At 39.2% G+C, this 14,934-nt stretch overlaps 1 protein-coding gene across 2 annotated transcripts in view; it reads left to right on the plus strand.

Moving 5' to 3' along the window:
* The first annotated feature begins 798 nt into the window (after nt 1–798).
* ASB15 (ankyrin repeat and SOCS box containing 15) overlaps nt 799–14,934 on the plus strand; it is a 30,664-nt gene continuing 16,528 nt past the window's right edge. The window contains exons 1-5 of one of the 2 annotated variants that reach the window (XM_035021029.1): nt 799–884; nt 6,080–6,152; nt 12,325–12,462; nt 14,275–14,327; nt 14,418–14,549. In XM_035021029.1, the coding sequence (XP_034876920.1) occupies nt 12,356–12,462; nt 14,275–14,327; nt 14,418–14,549 (292 nt within the window). In that variant the 5' untranslated portion in view covers nt 799–884; nt 6,080–6,152; nt 12,325–12,355. The remainder of the gene's footprint in view (nt 885–6,079; nt 6,153–12,324; nt 12,463–14,274; nt 14,328–14,417; nt 14,550–14,934) is intronic. The other variant, XM_035021028.1, reaches the window with a different exon arrangement.

The raw sequence follows: 14,934 nt of genomic DNA on the forward strand, positions 1-14,934 counted from the left end.
CTTTAGAAGAGTTGTTTTAGTTAAGTGCTGGGGACAGAAGCCAGATGGCTTTGTGAATGCTGACAGTGGCCCAAGCTAATCCAAGAAGAGCCATGTCAAAACAAATTTAAGGCCGATTATTTTCATTAGAAAATTAGTAAGACACTCAATTGCATTGGGTTTTTTTAAAACAGGAAATAAACAACCCTCCCCAATTAAAATCCTGATTTTTCTGCTGCTTTACATCAGCTGCTCACTTTTTTTCAGACTATATGTTTTATAACTTGACCTAAAAATCCTTGATCAGATTAGATGTCACTGAATGTCATATCCCCATCGGTGTATCAGACTGGCAGGTATGCAATGCAAATCAAATGAAGGGCAGTAAATTCATACACCAAGAAGATTGTATTTAATGAGATTTGATGTGAGTCTAAAAGATGAAGAACGAGAAATAGTGTGTGTTAAAAATTGATTACAAGTGGATTTGGATCTGTAGACACACAGACTCACAGTTTTGTCTCTTAAACAATTAATTTTAAGATACGTAAAAATTCTACTGAAGTGGTTTTGCTTGGTTCCCTCTGCAGGACCCCTCACTGCAGCTGGGTTGGCAGATCATTTATTTTCATGAGCGCTCTTTGAACCAATCAGGACACAGATAATCTTATTATACCTCTGTGGGCTTATGTTTCTTTTGATGAGAGTCTAGAGAAGTCATGGGTAATACTTTATTGTGTGCCAGGAACTGCTTATGTTTCAGTTGTTCAAGGTCAGATCTTAATTTAACCACCAACTGGGTACTTAATTTTAGATACACAGAGGAACACATTGGCTCCAAGCACTTCCTCTGGTTTAGGAAGGCAAGGCCCTGGATAAGAATGACAAGATGATCATTCCAAAAGGTGAGATTATGAAATATTTGATCTGTACCTCACCAGCTTGCTTATTAAGTAGTTTAGTATTGGGAATATTTTAAAAGGATGGAAATACATGTAGTGGTAGCTTCTCATTACTTTCTTTCTAATTGATCACCCATGGGTTTGCCTTTCTAGGGCCTTTTTAATCAGAGAATAAAGGCAGGGTTATTTTTTGTTTGTTCAGAGAATATTAACTCCATGGCATAGTTATGAAGCATAATAATATCATGAGAAAAACAGATCAAGAATGAGTATGCTTAGAGAAAGTGTCAATATATACACTATGGAATCTCAGAAGGGTCTTAGCTGGCCCTCGTTTCTGAGAAAAATATTAAATGATTTTTGTGACTAATTAAAATAAATTTCTATCAAGGCTTTTTCATCACTTACAGCAAAAGATAGATGCTTTATGTTCAGGTCAAAAAATTCCTTTCAGTTCTTTTAAATCAGATGAAAAAAAGGAACTCAGTAGAATTGGAAATTTACTTCTGCAAAATAAATCATAGAATCTTGGGACTGGAAAGCCCTTAGAATTTACCTGAGCCCATCACCCATCTGGTTTGTAAATGAACACACACCATCTAAAGAACCTTCTACATCTAAAAGGAAATGATTTCTGTGAAATAGCAGTGATGTGGATGAGGAAGTCCTAACTCAGCATTGTGCTGAGAACATTATATTATCGTCATAAAGTATTGTAATTTTACACTTCGGTTGTTTCTGTGGGAATAGCTTGTTTTCAGATGAAAATTTACATAAAATATGTATATTTCCACTAGAATTGTTTGATAGATTGCTGATCATTTGCTTAAACTTTTAGAAAACTTCCGAATATTTGGGTTACAAAATGAGACCTTCTTTTCATGAATTCTATTACAGTAGATGAATCATCAGTTAGAGTAGAGTGGTTAAGCCTGGGTGACCTCTCATGCCACACAACTGGGTTTCTATCCACATCTCCACCACTCACTAGATGTGCAAGTGTGGGCAAATTACCTCACAGCTCTGTGCCTCAGTTTCCTTATCTGCAAAAGAGGGGAAAGTGTGTTATCAAAATTAAATGTCATAACTGACTAAGGTACTTAGCATAATGCATGTCACAGGTAAGTACTCAATAGTTGTTACTTATAATAGTTATTAAATTCAATAAAACAAATTTTTATTGAGGATGTGCCGTGCTTGACTTTCTGCCAAACTTTGGAAAGGAGGGGAGCAACTGGTGTTGTTTCTAGGGAAAAGTCTAGAATGCATTTTTAAAGACAGCAAACTCCCTGAGGGCATGGATCCTATTGTCTTGTGTCTAGCACTATGCCTGGAACATAGCAGACACTGAACACATATTTTTTAATGAATGAATAAGATGGTTTGAAAATCCTTAGGAAAAAAAATAATAATCACCGAGAACTGGTGGGTCAATATTCCTCCTTTATCTTTTTGATTTAGTAGAGAAAGGAAATGTAATAGACATTATGCACCTGTATTTCAACAAAGTATTTGACAGTATTTCTTGATGATGGTTATCAAAAAGGAGACATTAATACTAGATGGTGGAGTATTTGGGAGGATTTGTAACTAGATAAACAGTTTTTCCTGAAAGGTGCTAAATAATAGATCAATGTCAACCTGAAGACCTCTCTGTCCTGTGTCAATTTCTGTTCAACATTTATCATTATTAATGGAGCAGATGGACATATAGAAGACATGCAAATAGATCTGCAAATAGAACAATACTTGGAGGGATAGAAAATGCATTAGATCTTAGCAGACTGGAATCTTTTTTTTTTTTTTTTAAAGATTTTATTTATTTATTCATGAGAGACAGAGAGGGAGAGAGGCAGAGGGAGAAGCAGGCTCCCAAAAAGCAGGAAGCCCAATGCGGGACTCGATCCCAAGACCCTGAGATCATGACCTGAGCCGAAGGCAGATGCTTAACCATCTGAGGCACTCAGGCGCCCCCAGACTGGAATCTTAAAAAAAAAAAAAAAAGAAAGAAAGAAAGAAATGTAATAGGGTTAAATAAAGAGTCCTGCACAGAAATGCAGAGCAATGTGAGAAAAAATATGAGATGTAGAATTTGGGCCAGTAGGGGTCCAAATCAAGCGTGTAACATGATAGCCCCCATATTCATCTAAGCTTAGGCTAAATTAACAGATCTATAGTGTCTAGGAAAAGGGAGGTGGTCACACCTGCTTAATGTTGTGTTGGTCTGACTACAGGTGTTGTGCTCCCATCAGAGCCCATGGTCCAGAGCCACTTTTAGAAAGAAATGGATAAACGAGTGTGTTTACAGGAAAGTGATCAAGATGGCGGAGGGAGGTGAACCCACGGCACAGGAAGAGAAGTTGTCTTGCCTCGGGAGGAGAAGGCTCACTGAGACTTAACAGCCTTCCTGGGGAATGATTAAAGGGCTCTCATGTAGCAAAGGAACAACATTTTATCAGTGTGACTCTGAGGAATAGAACTAGGATCATAGAATAATGATTTGAGGAGATGGATTCAACTTCACTGGTTTTCCTAATTGCTAAAGCTGGCCGAAGATGAAGGGCTCTGTGGGGATATAAGCTTCCTGTCACTTTGGTGGTGAGGGCTGAAGCTGAACAATTACTCGTTGGGCATGTTGTAAATGGAATTTACAGGTGGGGCTACCTAATGGTCAACTCTGAAATCTGGTGATTCTAGAGAAAAGGAAGGAGACGGAAATAATGAGTATGTCAGAGTGCCTGTTCAAGGGTGAGGAATAGAGCTAAAACTGCCTAACAACCCTTAGAATTCTAGTTCCTCATTCCAGAGGAGTTCAACTACAGGAAAATAACAGGTAATGTTTGCTGACGACTCACATCAAACACAGTTAATGAGGCAGCTAATCCAGAGGGCAGGATTTGAACAAAGTTTCAACTGCTACACCCAACTATCTCCCCCAGAAAGAAATCAATGGCCTGTATGTGATTTCAAAATAAAAGATGAAGAAATGCAATGGCTCATTACTGCTTGAGTTTCGAATGGGTAAAGATTTGACTTGAGCCTCAAGCAGGAACTTCTGCCATCTGAAATGAACACGTCCATATAGTAGTATATACATATACCATATATATAGTATAGACATATACTATAGTAGTGTGTTCATATACATATATAGTACATAAACAATGCTTTTGTTAAAGTCTAGAGGCATTTCATTTTTATTATTGTGGCTAATTAATGTAGTCAAAACATTTTACCCTAGCACTCAGTTGTCTAAACCAAATGTAGCTATTTTGTCTGTAACTGGCCTCATCTTCCTCAGAAGCTGCCACTCATTAATTAGTGGAAAATGAACTTTTGGTCTCGTGCAGACAGAATAACTCAGTAACAAAGCCTTTACTTGGATGATTCAGATAAATGGATCAGTCTTTCAGATTTCTGTTCTTCCCCAAGCCAAGAAACTCTCTCCACCAGATTTCACCTGCTTTACTACAAATTTGTGCAAATTTCTCTCTTACCAAAGTCACCACGGTCCCTGACCTGTTTCACTACCTGTAAGGTTCAGCCTGTGGGCCAGATGCCAGGCCAGTTTTCTGGAAGGCTTTGTAAACTTTGGTTCCATAAAGTCAATTTTAGTTTCTTCCAAGCAGCCGGTCAGATCTGATGAAATGAACATCATTCTCATACATGGCACTTTATCTATGGCAATAAATATTCTACAAGGATATGAATTTTAGTAACTGTAGAGTTTTCCATTGCTTAGATATACTATAATGTCTTATACAAATTTCCTCTTGTTGGACATCTGATTGTTTCTAATGTCTTGGCAGTTAAATATGGCTGAGGTGAACATTTTCACATATAATTTTTTTGTCCATATCTTTGATTATTTCTATAAGATAGATTCCTAGATTTAGAATTATAAACAAAGGGTAGGGCTTTTAAAAAAATCATATTATCATTTGAGCTCGTGGTAAGGGCATTATCTATTAAGTTGCCTTTTCATAGGCCATCTTGCTGTTTTTTTCTATTCTATATTCCTCTAGAAATCCACCTATTTGTGAATCTAGAGCTCCTTCCTGTTCTGTGTACCATTTTCACAAACTAGCATGCATCTTCTTATATCTCTGTTGTAATTGGATTTGACACAGAAATCAATAGTAGAGAGTAAAAATATCTAATGTTATAATATGAAACTAGAGATAAGCGAAACTAATACGATAGGTCTTATCACTAGTGTATTTACGTAAAAACTAAGCCTCAGTTAATGCAGCTCTAAAACAGGAAGTGAACTTGCAAAAACATATGACATAAGAAACACAAGGTGAATCTATTAATTTGCTAGTTTTAAGAGTAGTGTTTATTTGATTATTCAATCATTTATTTAGCCAATAGTTAGTATACTTTGCCTCTTTATATCTTTTCTAGAATGTCAAACTGTATCTCTTTGAAGCAATGTAAAAGTAACACTGATTTTTTTGAACGGTGTGTGTGTGTTTGTGCATGCGTGCGTCTGTGTTCAATTTACCAGCAGAGCAAGTTGTGCTACCGAGGAAGGAGAACTGGTCTGGTTCTCCCTGTCATTTATCAGATTACACCATGTGGACGGAGTTGCTGTAACATCACTTATAAATAAAAGTTACCTGTGTCGACGCCTGGGTGGCTCAGTCGGTTAAGCGTCTGCCTTCGGCTCAGGTCATGATCCCGGGGTCCTGGGATCGAGTCCCGCATCGGGCTCCCTTCTCAGCGGGAAGTCTGCTTCTCCTTCTGCCTGCCGTTCGCCTTGCTTGTGTGCTTGCTCTCTCTCTCCATCAAATAAATAAATAAAATCTTAAAAAAAAAAAGTGAGCTGTGTCTGTGGGCTGGACCCCAATTCTGACAAAATTTTAGCACTCTCTGAAATCTCTTGGTTGACTGGTTGACTCACTGAAATCAGTCCAATGAAGCCATTGATCTGATTGGCCACTTTGTGCCACAGGATTCTGAAAGAGCAGAAGTGTGTCACCACCAAGTAAATACCAAAGTTATAACACGTTTTATTCATACTGATTCCAATACATCCAAAAACAAATAAATAAATAAAATAAATAAAATTACACATATAAATGGTCAAAATGCAGGCAAGTGAGAATGAACCTTGCTTTGAATATAATAACTGTATTTTCTTAACAAGACCAAAACATAAAAATCCTCTTTCACTGTTGCTATTCCTCTGGTAGGAGAAATCCTGATGATTCTCTCTGGGACCTCCAGTAGATGAACACATCACTCTGAAACCGTAGCAGTTTCAAGGTAAGAGAAAATTGCCTCAGGGTATGAGGGTCCCCCCTTCCACACGGCAGAACCTCCGGGTTTGGACTGGGGCTGGGTATAAAACTGTGAAGAAATCTAAATTTTACTGTATGTCCCTTTTCTTATTCCCCCTTATCACCCCCCACTCGACTAGGTCTTAGACCCTCTGCCCTTTTCACCCCATGCCATCCTCTAACCATTCCCAGAGACCCTAGTTCTGCACTGGGAACCCAAAGAGTGCGGCCGGCATTTTAAAAGGTTACACTGGAAGATGGAACAATAAGCCATAAAGAACAGAATCTCTCCCTGATGCAACTGAATGACACTGGGGTGACAGGTGCCGGGGGCAGCGTGATCTTTCTGGACACAAAGGCCTTCCTTGCATGGAAGTGACTGGACATGCTGGAAACTGTTATGGTCAGCCCCGTTTAGGGCCCACAAACTCATCAATGGTGCAGCATTAGCATGGAACATGGATTGGAGGTAGTTTAGAGAATCCGATGCAGAGAGGCGTCATGTACCCACATTCGCTCCTGCACCATCGCTTGCAACATCACCCCAACCTCTTGACCACTTCAGTCGGGCACCAACTGCTACGTTGATCCTTTTTTTAAAGACAGTAATGTTTGGACTCCAAGACAAAAAGTACAGAATGGAGGCAAGTTTAGGACACTGCAGACCACCCTACGCAACTCAAAGCCTTATTGCAGGGTGCCAAAGAGAAAGATTTATGTGTCCCTGGGAGCTATTTTTTATTTTTGGAAGTTATTGTCATTTCGAGCTGGCTGTTAAGAGCAAGGTCAAAGTGTTTTCTTTAAAGGGCAACAGACTGTGGGTTGTTTTCCTGCCACTTGGGAAAGACCTTAAAAATGAAGGTACCTGTGCCCTCTCCAGACTCTACGCAGTAGCTCTGTGACATTGGGTGGGTCTCCTGACTTCTTGACGCCTCAGTTTCCCCTTATGCACAATGAATCTATAATACCGACAAAATAGAATTGGGGGGTTTAAAGCAAGGCAGTATATGCAAAGTGGGTTCATAATCACCGAGTTTTTTTTTTTAATTACCAAAGATATTCTAAAACTTACATGACCACCAAACTTACCCTGTTCCCACTATCTAAACCTAGGATTTTACTCAGCCCACCTGTAAAGTAAACTACTAATTACTGATACCTGAATAATACATTTAGCATTTGGAAATCCTTAATTCGGTGGGTTTTTACGGGCGTAGGTGACAGGGCTTCTGAGGATCCATGAATTTCCCAAAATTTTTTGCGGAATTTTGAGTGGGCATGTATCCCTCTGGAGAGAGAATCCATCGCTTTCATCAAATGTGTTTTTGACCTTGAGGAAGGTTAACCAGCACTTTATTTTTTTTTATGTATAAATTTCTTTTGAGTATAGTTGGCACACAGTGTTACATCAGGTCCAGGTGCACAGCATAGTGACTCAACAGCTCCATATGTTGTGCCATGCTCCCTGCGAGTGTAGCTCCCATCTGTCCCCACACAACACCACACAGCACCATTACAGTACCATTGACTATATCCCCTCTGCTGTGCCTTTTATTCCCATGACTTGTTCATCCATAACTGGAAGTCGGTAACTCCCTCTCCACTTCCCGCATTTTTCTCATCCCCTTCTGGCGACCATCAGTTTGTTTTCTGTATTTATAGGCCTGATCCTACTTTTTTGTGTGTTTATTCTTCTTTTATTTTTTTAGATTCCACATATGAATGAAATCATGGTATTTGTCTTTCTCAGTCTGACTGATTTCACTTAGCATAATACCCTCTAGGTCCATCCATGTTGTGGCAAATGGCAAGATCTCATCCTTTTGATGGCTATGTAATATTCCATGATACATAGCCATTCATCTACCCATTCTTCTTTATCCATTCATCTATCAGTGGTTAACCCATGCTTTAAGTGAAAAGGTTAATTGTCTGATATGATTGTTCTAGTTATTTTGTTAGCTGCTACTTATTGGTAATAAATAAATCTCATTAGTAGGCTTCTCCAGAATAAGATTGGCAAACCATTATTTAGAAAGGATCAGTTAATTTCTCTAGACTGAGAAGTGGAGCCCTTAAAGGAGGTCAAAATATTATTTGGCCTTTCCTCAGATTCCTGGTTGGTGCTTTATTCTAAACAATTTTACATAAAGGCTGACAATAGAGTACTGCCAGCCTTCAGTTGGGATTGAGTCCTGGTTATTTTAAATTTGAGATGCAGATAAATAACTCTCCTCTTGCTCTTCTCATTGCATCTCGATGTCTCTGGGGTCATTCCAATGATGCTCTTTGATTGTCTGTTTGACACATTCGTTCACCTGCACACAGATCTTCATTTCATCCCAAGCTTTCAGTAAAAGGTGGGAGAAAGCTTGTGTTAGGTAGGGGTTGTTCCACATGCTAAGCGTTTCCTCACTATTTCTATCCGGCTGTTGTTAAGGAGACAAAATAGTTAAGAGTCTTAGATAACTTTCTCCTGGATGGTGGTGAAAATGGCATCTAAAAAAAACAAAACCAAAACTTTCACAGATCACCTCAGTTCTATAAGGAGTCTATGGTACTGGAAGTCCAAATTGCAAGCAGGGTTAGAGCTGAGCTGATGATTTAAATAGGTAAAAAGGCTCTGGATCCCATTACTAATCCCAGAGCCAGCAATCCCCCTATCACCACAGGGATACCAGCAAGACAGGCAGCCGGCAATGCCACCGGCTGAACTTCATGACCTAACTGTGCTGTTGGAAGGACTCGGGGCTTGTCTGCTAGTAAGGAGTCAACAATTCTTTCTACTGAGAACAGCCATTTGCTCCCAGCTGACTCGGAGTGGAGGTAGAGAAAAAAGATAGAAAAGAAAAAGAAAGTAAGATACTTCCCTCAGGAAACTAATGATCCAGTGATGCAAAACACAAATACGTGAAGAATTTCCCAGGCAAATACAAAAGGAGGGTAAATCCAGATATTGGAAAAATATCATAGAAGAGGAGATGTTTACAGATAAGGAAGGCCCAAGGGGAACTGGAACATTTCAGCAAGGCTTCCACGGGAGGAACATCTTGAGCCAGGCCTGAGGCAGGGTGGGCCATGAGTGTGGAAGAGCTGGTGGGGCTCGTGAAGGAAGAGGAATAAGATGTGAGAGCACAGAAGTGAGAAAAAGGAAGCCAAGCACAGAGTGGGCCATCACACTTGTTTCGTTGGAAGAAAGACTCCATACCTGAGTACATGGTCAGTTGTACGAATAAAGCAGGGCCCAGCTTATGTTAGTGGGTTTTTAATTAACTCATTCATTCATTCATTCATTCATTCATTCATTCATTCATTCATTCATTCACTCATTCATTCGACACACATTTAGAGACCACAAACCTTGAGATGGTGTTTCTCTAGGCACTGGAGATACAAATGCTCTGCTCTTACTGGCTTACATTCTAGGTTGGGGGGGAAGATACACAATGAGCCAATGAATAATTAATAAAAAGTAAACTACTACTTGAATCCATTTTGTGAATCAGACTCTTCGGGCGCATGTTGGCTTTTTGAATAGACTGAGATATCACTGTGTGAGGAAATGCACGTAGTGGATGCTGTTATTCTCTCATGGGCAGCCTCCCAACATTACTACTATTCTCTCTTTTATGTTCCAAGATGATAGTAGGGCACTGGTGCAGAACAATGAAAATGCAATCAAAACGAGGCCATCAAATTCACGTGCAGGGTGTCCACAGGTTAGGCACCCTGGCTATCGGCATGTGTAGAACCATCCTTAAAGTCTGAGCTTAGCTTAACTTGTACAATGAGAGGTGGTAAAGCAAATATCAACTGTGTTTTGAAAACTGCCCACAGAAAACTGTTTTTTTTTCTCCTTGGGAAGACACACCACTATGTAAAATTTCAAATAGATCATACATTTTGGCTCATAAAGTACCACTAATCAAAAATAATTTCATATGGATCATTAAACCTAGTCATAGAACTACTTTGATTTCTACACTTACTAAATTTCCTTTCTAAGTAAGAGAGAGCAATTGATCCAATAATAATGAGAGACAGTCCTTTAATTTGATCTTTGGAAGACATAAGCCAATGAGAGTCTACATTTTTGTGTTTATCTTCAGAGAAGTGGCTGGTAATGGACAGAGCTATGCCAGAGAACGGATAGAGACTCTCTAGGAGGGTTGGTCTCTGGTCTGGGGATGGAGTAAGATGGTCCCTATTTCAATTGTTCAAACGATGCTCTGAGACTGTCAGACCTTACAACTTGCCCTGTCAGACCAGCCAAAAAACAAAAATTGGGGCCCAAACAATAACCATGTGAAGGTTCAAGTCAAGAAGCATCATGAACATCACTGCCACGGTATTCTTCTCTTTTCTGAAGGAGAGTAACCCAAGCCTAAGACCCTGCCACTTTGGGAAAAGATTGGAAAACTAGCTGCTAAAAGATACCTCTCCTCATTTATTATTCAAAACACTAAATAATTTGGCATCTTTTTGTTTAACTTCCTTTTGTTGAAAAATGCTCAACTCAGTTCAGGAATTGCACAGAGCATAGCACATTGGTGCAAATGAGAAGATGCTGCCTCCTTGGGGCATGCGTAGCACGCTACCAGATTGTACAACTTGATTAGGGGAGATTCAGCTGGATTTCCTCCTCGGCCAGGAAGACTTGTGTAGTGCACATCCTGCACAACCATTTCTGATGGCTCTGATTTGGTTAAAACGAGTGAGTGTGTTAGAGACCTGAAATAGCCATCAATAAATGATGCAAATCAGCCCAGAAGCCTCTCTGGTTTTTTGCTCTTCTTCAAAAGCACAAACTCATTTTTATTCTGCTTATTGTTTGCCAGGTTAATTTACCTGCTGGCAGTTCCCACAACGAAGCCTCTCAATAGAGTTGGTCTTCACCACACTTACGCCTGTAGTAGCAGGTCCAGTATCCCTAACTGTATTAAGGATGCACTTTTGCCAAGGTGTTGAAAGGATCTTTCCACGGCCAGGAATGCAGGTAGCACAAGTTCATAGAGGTGGATTTCCCTGAGCACTGGAAGAACCATGCAGTCTATCACACCCAGCAGAGCCAGTCAATAAGGAGATTCTCCAAGTGCCTATAGCTGTTTTTTTGTTTTGTTTTGTTTTGTTTTTTTGTTTATTTGTTTTTATCACCTTAACCCTCTCCTGTTTTATTTTAAAGTTCTGGAATTTTGAAACTTGTTCACTTCACATGTGAAACTAGACAGTAGTTTCTCAGGAAGAACAGTGCTTGAAGTTCAAAGTTCCTTTCTTTCTTTCTTTTTTTTTTAAGTAGGCTCCGCACTGGGCATAGAGCCCAACATGGGGACTGAACTCATGACCCAGAGAACTCATGACCCCAAGATTGAGACCTGAGCTGAGATCAAGAGTTGGACACTTAACTGAGCCACTCAGGCGCCCCAGTTCTCAGTTCCTTCTGTTTAAATTTTCCTTCATGTCTTCTGTTTGCTCTGGTAATTTCTTGAGGGCAAGGCTAGGCCACTACATTTGTGACTTTCTGTTCTTTCTATTTTAATTCAACAAATGTTCATTGAGAAGCTTCTCTGGGCCAAGCACCTTTTAGAGTCACAAGGGGTGCAAAGATGAATGAGGTAGAGCCCCTCCCTCAAAGAGCACAGAGTCTTAGAAGTTGAACACAAATACAGAATAACTGCAGTTCAAGGCAGCCAACGCAAACTATTACCAATGCGAGGAAATGAATAAATTAGCAAACAAGCAAACACAGCAGACACAGAATTAAAAGTTAGGAATGTGAAAGGCTCACTGTTCTCTATTCCTGTCTCCACCTTACTTCTTCTTGGCTTGAGTTTTAAACTTCTAATGTGCTCTGTAGAGCCGTGTCTTCAGAAAACCAGTGGGCTGAAATTAGTGCAAGTCAGAAGCATGGGGGAATGAGTTCTTAAAAGCTTAACTAAAGAAAGAAAAAAGAAAAAGCCCAAAATTAGAAAATGCAGATACCTAAAGAGCAGGTAATTACAGGTTTCAAAATTTAGGATGGGCTTAATATAGAATACGGATTAAAATGTTCACTGCATTGATGTTTGTTCAATGGGGAAAGATGAATGTATTTTACTTTTTCATTTTGCATTGTTCACATTAACTGTATGTACTGCTCTGTGTCATTTGCTGATAATAAGAAACTGCCTCTTTCAAAAATTCTATCCAGTCATGGATACTAATGATGACCCCGATGAAGACCATCTTACAAGTTATGATATTCAGCTCAGTATTCAAGAATCCATTGAAGCCAGCAAGTCTACATTTTATTCTGAAAGGTAACATTCAAGTTGACTGTCCTCAACAGAATTTCTTTATGGCATTCATTTTGTTGTCAGATAAAATGAAAGACATTTCCTGGCTCTTCCTCTAGGAAAATGCTTACTCTTCTTTCCTGGCAGAGAATCCAATGGCTTTCCAAGGGCCACTGTGCATAGAGGCTTCGGCAATAGGATCTTCCACAAACCCCCACCTCTGGTGGAAGATGGAAATAACCTCAATGGGAAATTCTTAGTTGAATTTGATTGTAGAAGATTGCCTATTTTTTAAAAATTAATATAGAATCAAAAAGGACAATAAATTTGAACAAATTTGCAAGTATGGTTTCTACAACTAAAATATAGATAGGTATACAGAAGTCTGCTCTGAATATTTTAAAGCCCCTTCTGCTACTGACTCAGACAACCTTTATAAGTAATGCATTTCATTTTTGCATCTTCAAACTATAAAAAATAATGTGGACTAGCCCCTAAGTCTAGCCCCAAAGAATGGGAAAGAGTTGAGGGCTTTTATTAAAAACAAGCACTATGTAAACCACAGCCTATTTAATTATCTGCTATCCAAATGACAGAAGTTAACAAATTAGACACAAAATGTCAATTTTGTGTTGAATCAATCCTGATTTAGCAGAAGTTACAGAGTCTGAAACTGAAAAAGTAGATTTCTGTCTTGAACAACACACATTATACTTCTAACAAAAATAAACGTTAGTTTGCTTTCTATTGTAGTATTTAGAATCCTGTATTATTCTGAAATTAGTAATACTTTTGAATAGGCTCCATGCTATAAAATTATTGCTTTTGAGCTTCTTAAAAATGGACATAGTACCTTTAAATTAGGTCTCTTTAATTTTTCCCTTATCTCCAACAGAGTTCCCAAGAAGGCTTTCACAATCCTAGAATGCCAGCAGATGTTTCTGCTTAATAGATTTGAATCAATTTGTTATGAAATACCTTGTTTCCTTTGAATAAACACACACACCAGAGAATTGCCATGAGGGTTGAAATCACGACCTGTTGGCCCAACGACTAGGAGTTTGTTCAGTAAATGCTCAGCCTGCTTTCACTTGTAGATAAGTTGATCAAAGGCTCTAACATGCAGTGTGGATCATAAGCTCCCAAATAAGCAATTATTAAGTTCAAAGCAATAAACTTTATTGAGCACAGAGTTTTTAAAATTGGAAGAAGCCTTAGAGATCTTTCTATTTAATCCCATCATTTTATTTATTTATTTTTTAAAGGTTTTATTTATTTGACAGAGAGAGACACAGCGAGAGAGGGAACACAAGCAGAGGGAGTGGGAGAGGGAGAAGCAGGCTTCCCACAGAGCAGGGAGCCCGACATGGGGCTCGATCCCAGGACCCTGGGATAATGACCTGAGCTGAAGGCAGGCAGACGCTTAACGACTGAGCCACCCAGGCGCCCCTAATCCCATCATTTTAAAGATGAAGAAACCACTACCCAGAGAGGCTAATTGGCCTCCCAGGATCACAAAATCATGAAACCTGAACCCAGCTCCTCTGACTCTGACTACAACTGTTTACTCCATTTTCATTGCTTAGAACTAATTTCAGAGATAGCGTTATAATCTTGAATTCTGTCATCTGTACTAATGTGCTTATGTCTAGTGTATCATAAATGTACTGTGTCTGATTCTTAGACATTTACATTTTTAAAGTAGATAAAATTAGTTGTGTGCATTTCCTATAGATCTTGATTATTAAAATCATGTACAGAAACTCAATATAAGTTAAGTGTTTGGGTTTTTTTGAAGTCTGGGATAAATACGGCTTATTTTTCTTTCTCTGGCAGATTTGCACCACTAAGTGATCAAAACAGAAAACTTGTGGAAGCCATAAAACAAGGTAAATGGGTGTATTGCCTACAGTGGGGCAGGTTGGAGATTTCACTTTGCTGAGACAGAAATGTGTTACCAGCCCCTGTATTTGATTTAGGTCACATTCTTGCGCTCCAGGAATATGTGAAATATAGATATGCATTGGATGAAGCTGATGAAAAAGGATGGTTTCCATTGCACGAAGCTGTCGTTCAACCCATTCAACAAATACTTGAAGTTGTTCTGGATGGTAAGAGAACATAAAATCCCTTTAGCCAAACCGAAGAAAAATGTAGAAATTTTGAGTGCTCCCAACAAACATAAGCAAAAAGAAAAAGCAGAATAAAAGATTATTAGGAATATGGAAAAGAAAATATCCATGTTTTATACTCAGAGTTATAAAAATTAGTATATTTTATGGGGCGCCTGGTTGGCTAGGTCAGTAAGTGTTGGACTCTTGATTTTTGGCTCAAATCATGATCTCAGGATTGTGAGCTTGAGCCCCATGTTGGGTTCCACACTGGGCATGGAGCCTGCTTAAGATTCCCTTTCTCTCTCCCTCTGCCTCTCCCTGACTCCCACACCCACGCTCTCTCTCTTAAAAAAAAAAAAGTTAGCACATTTTGTGAGGTTCA

This window comes from Mirounga leonina, unplaced genomic scaffold (assembly GCF_011800145.1).
Source record: "Mirounga leonina isolate KUSES-001 unplaced genomic scaffold, KU_Mleo_1.0 Mir_174, whole genome shotgun sequence".
Lineage (NCBI taxonomy): Eukaryota > Metazoa > Chordata > Mammalia > Carnivora > Phocidae > Mirounga > Mirounga leonina.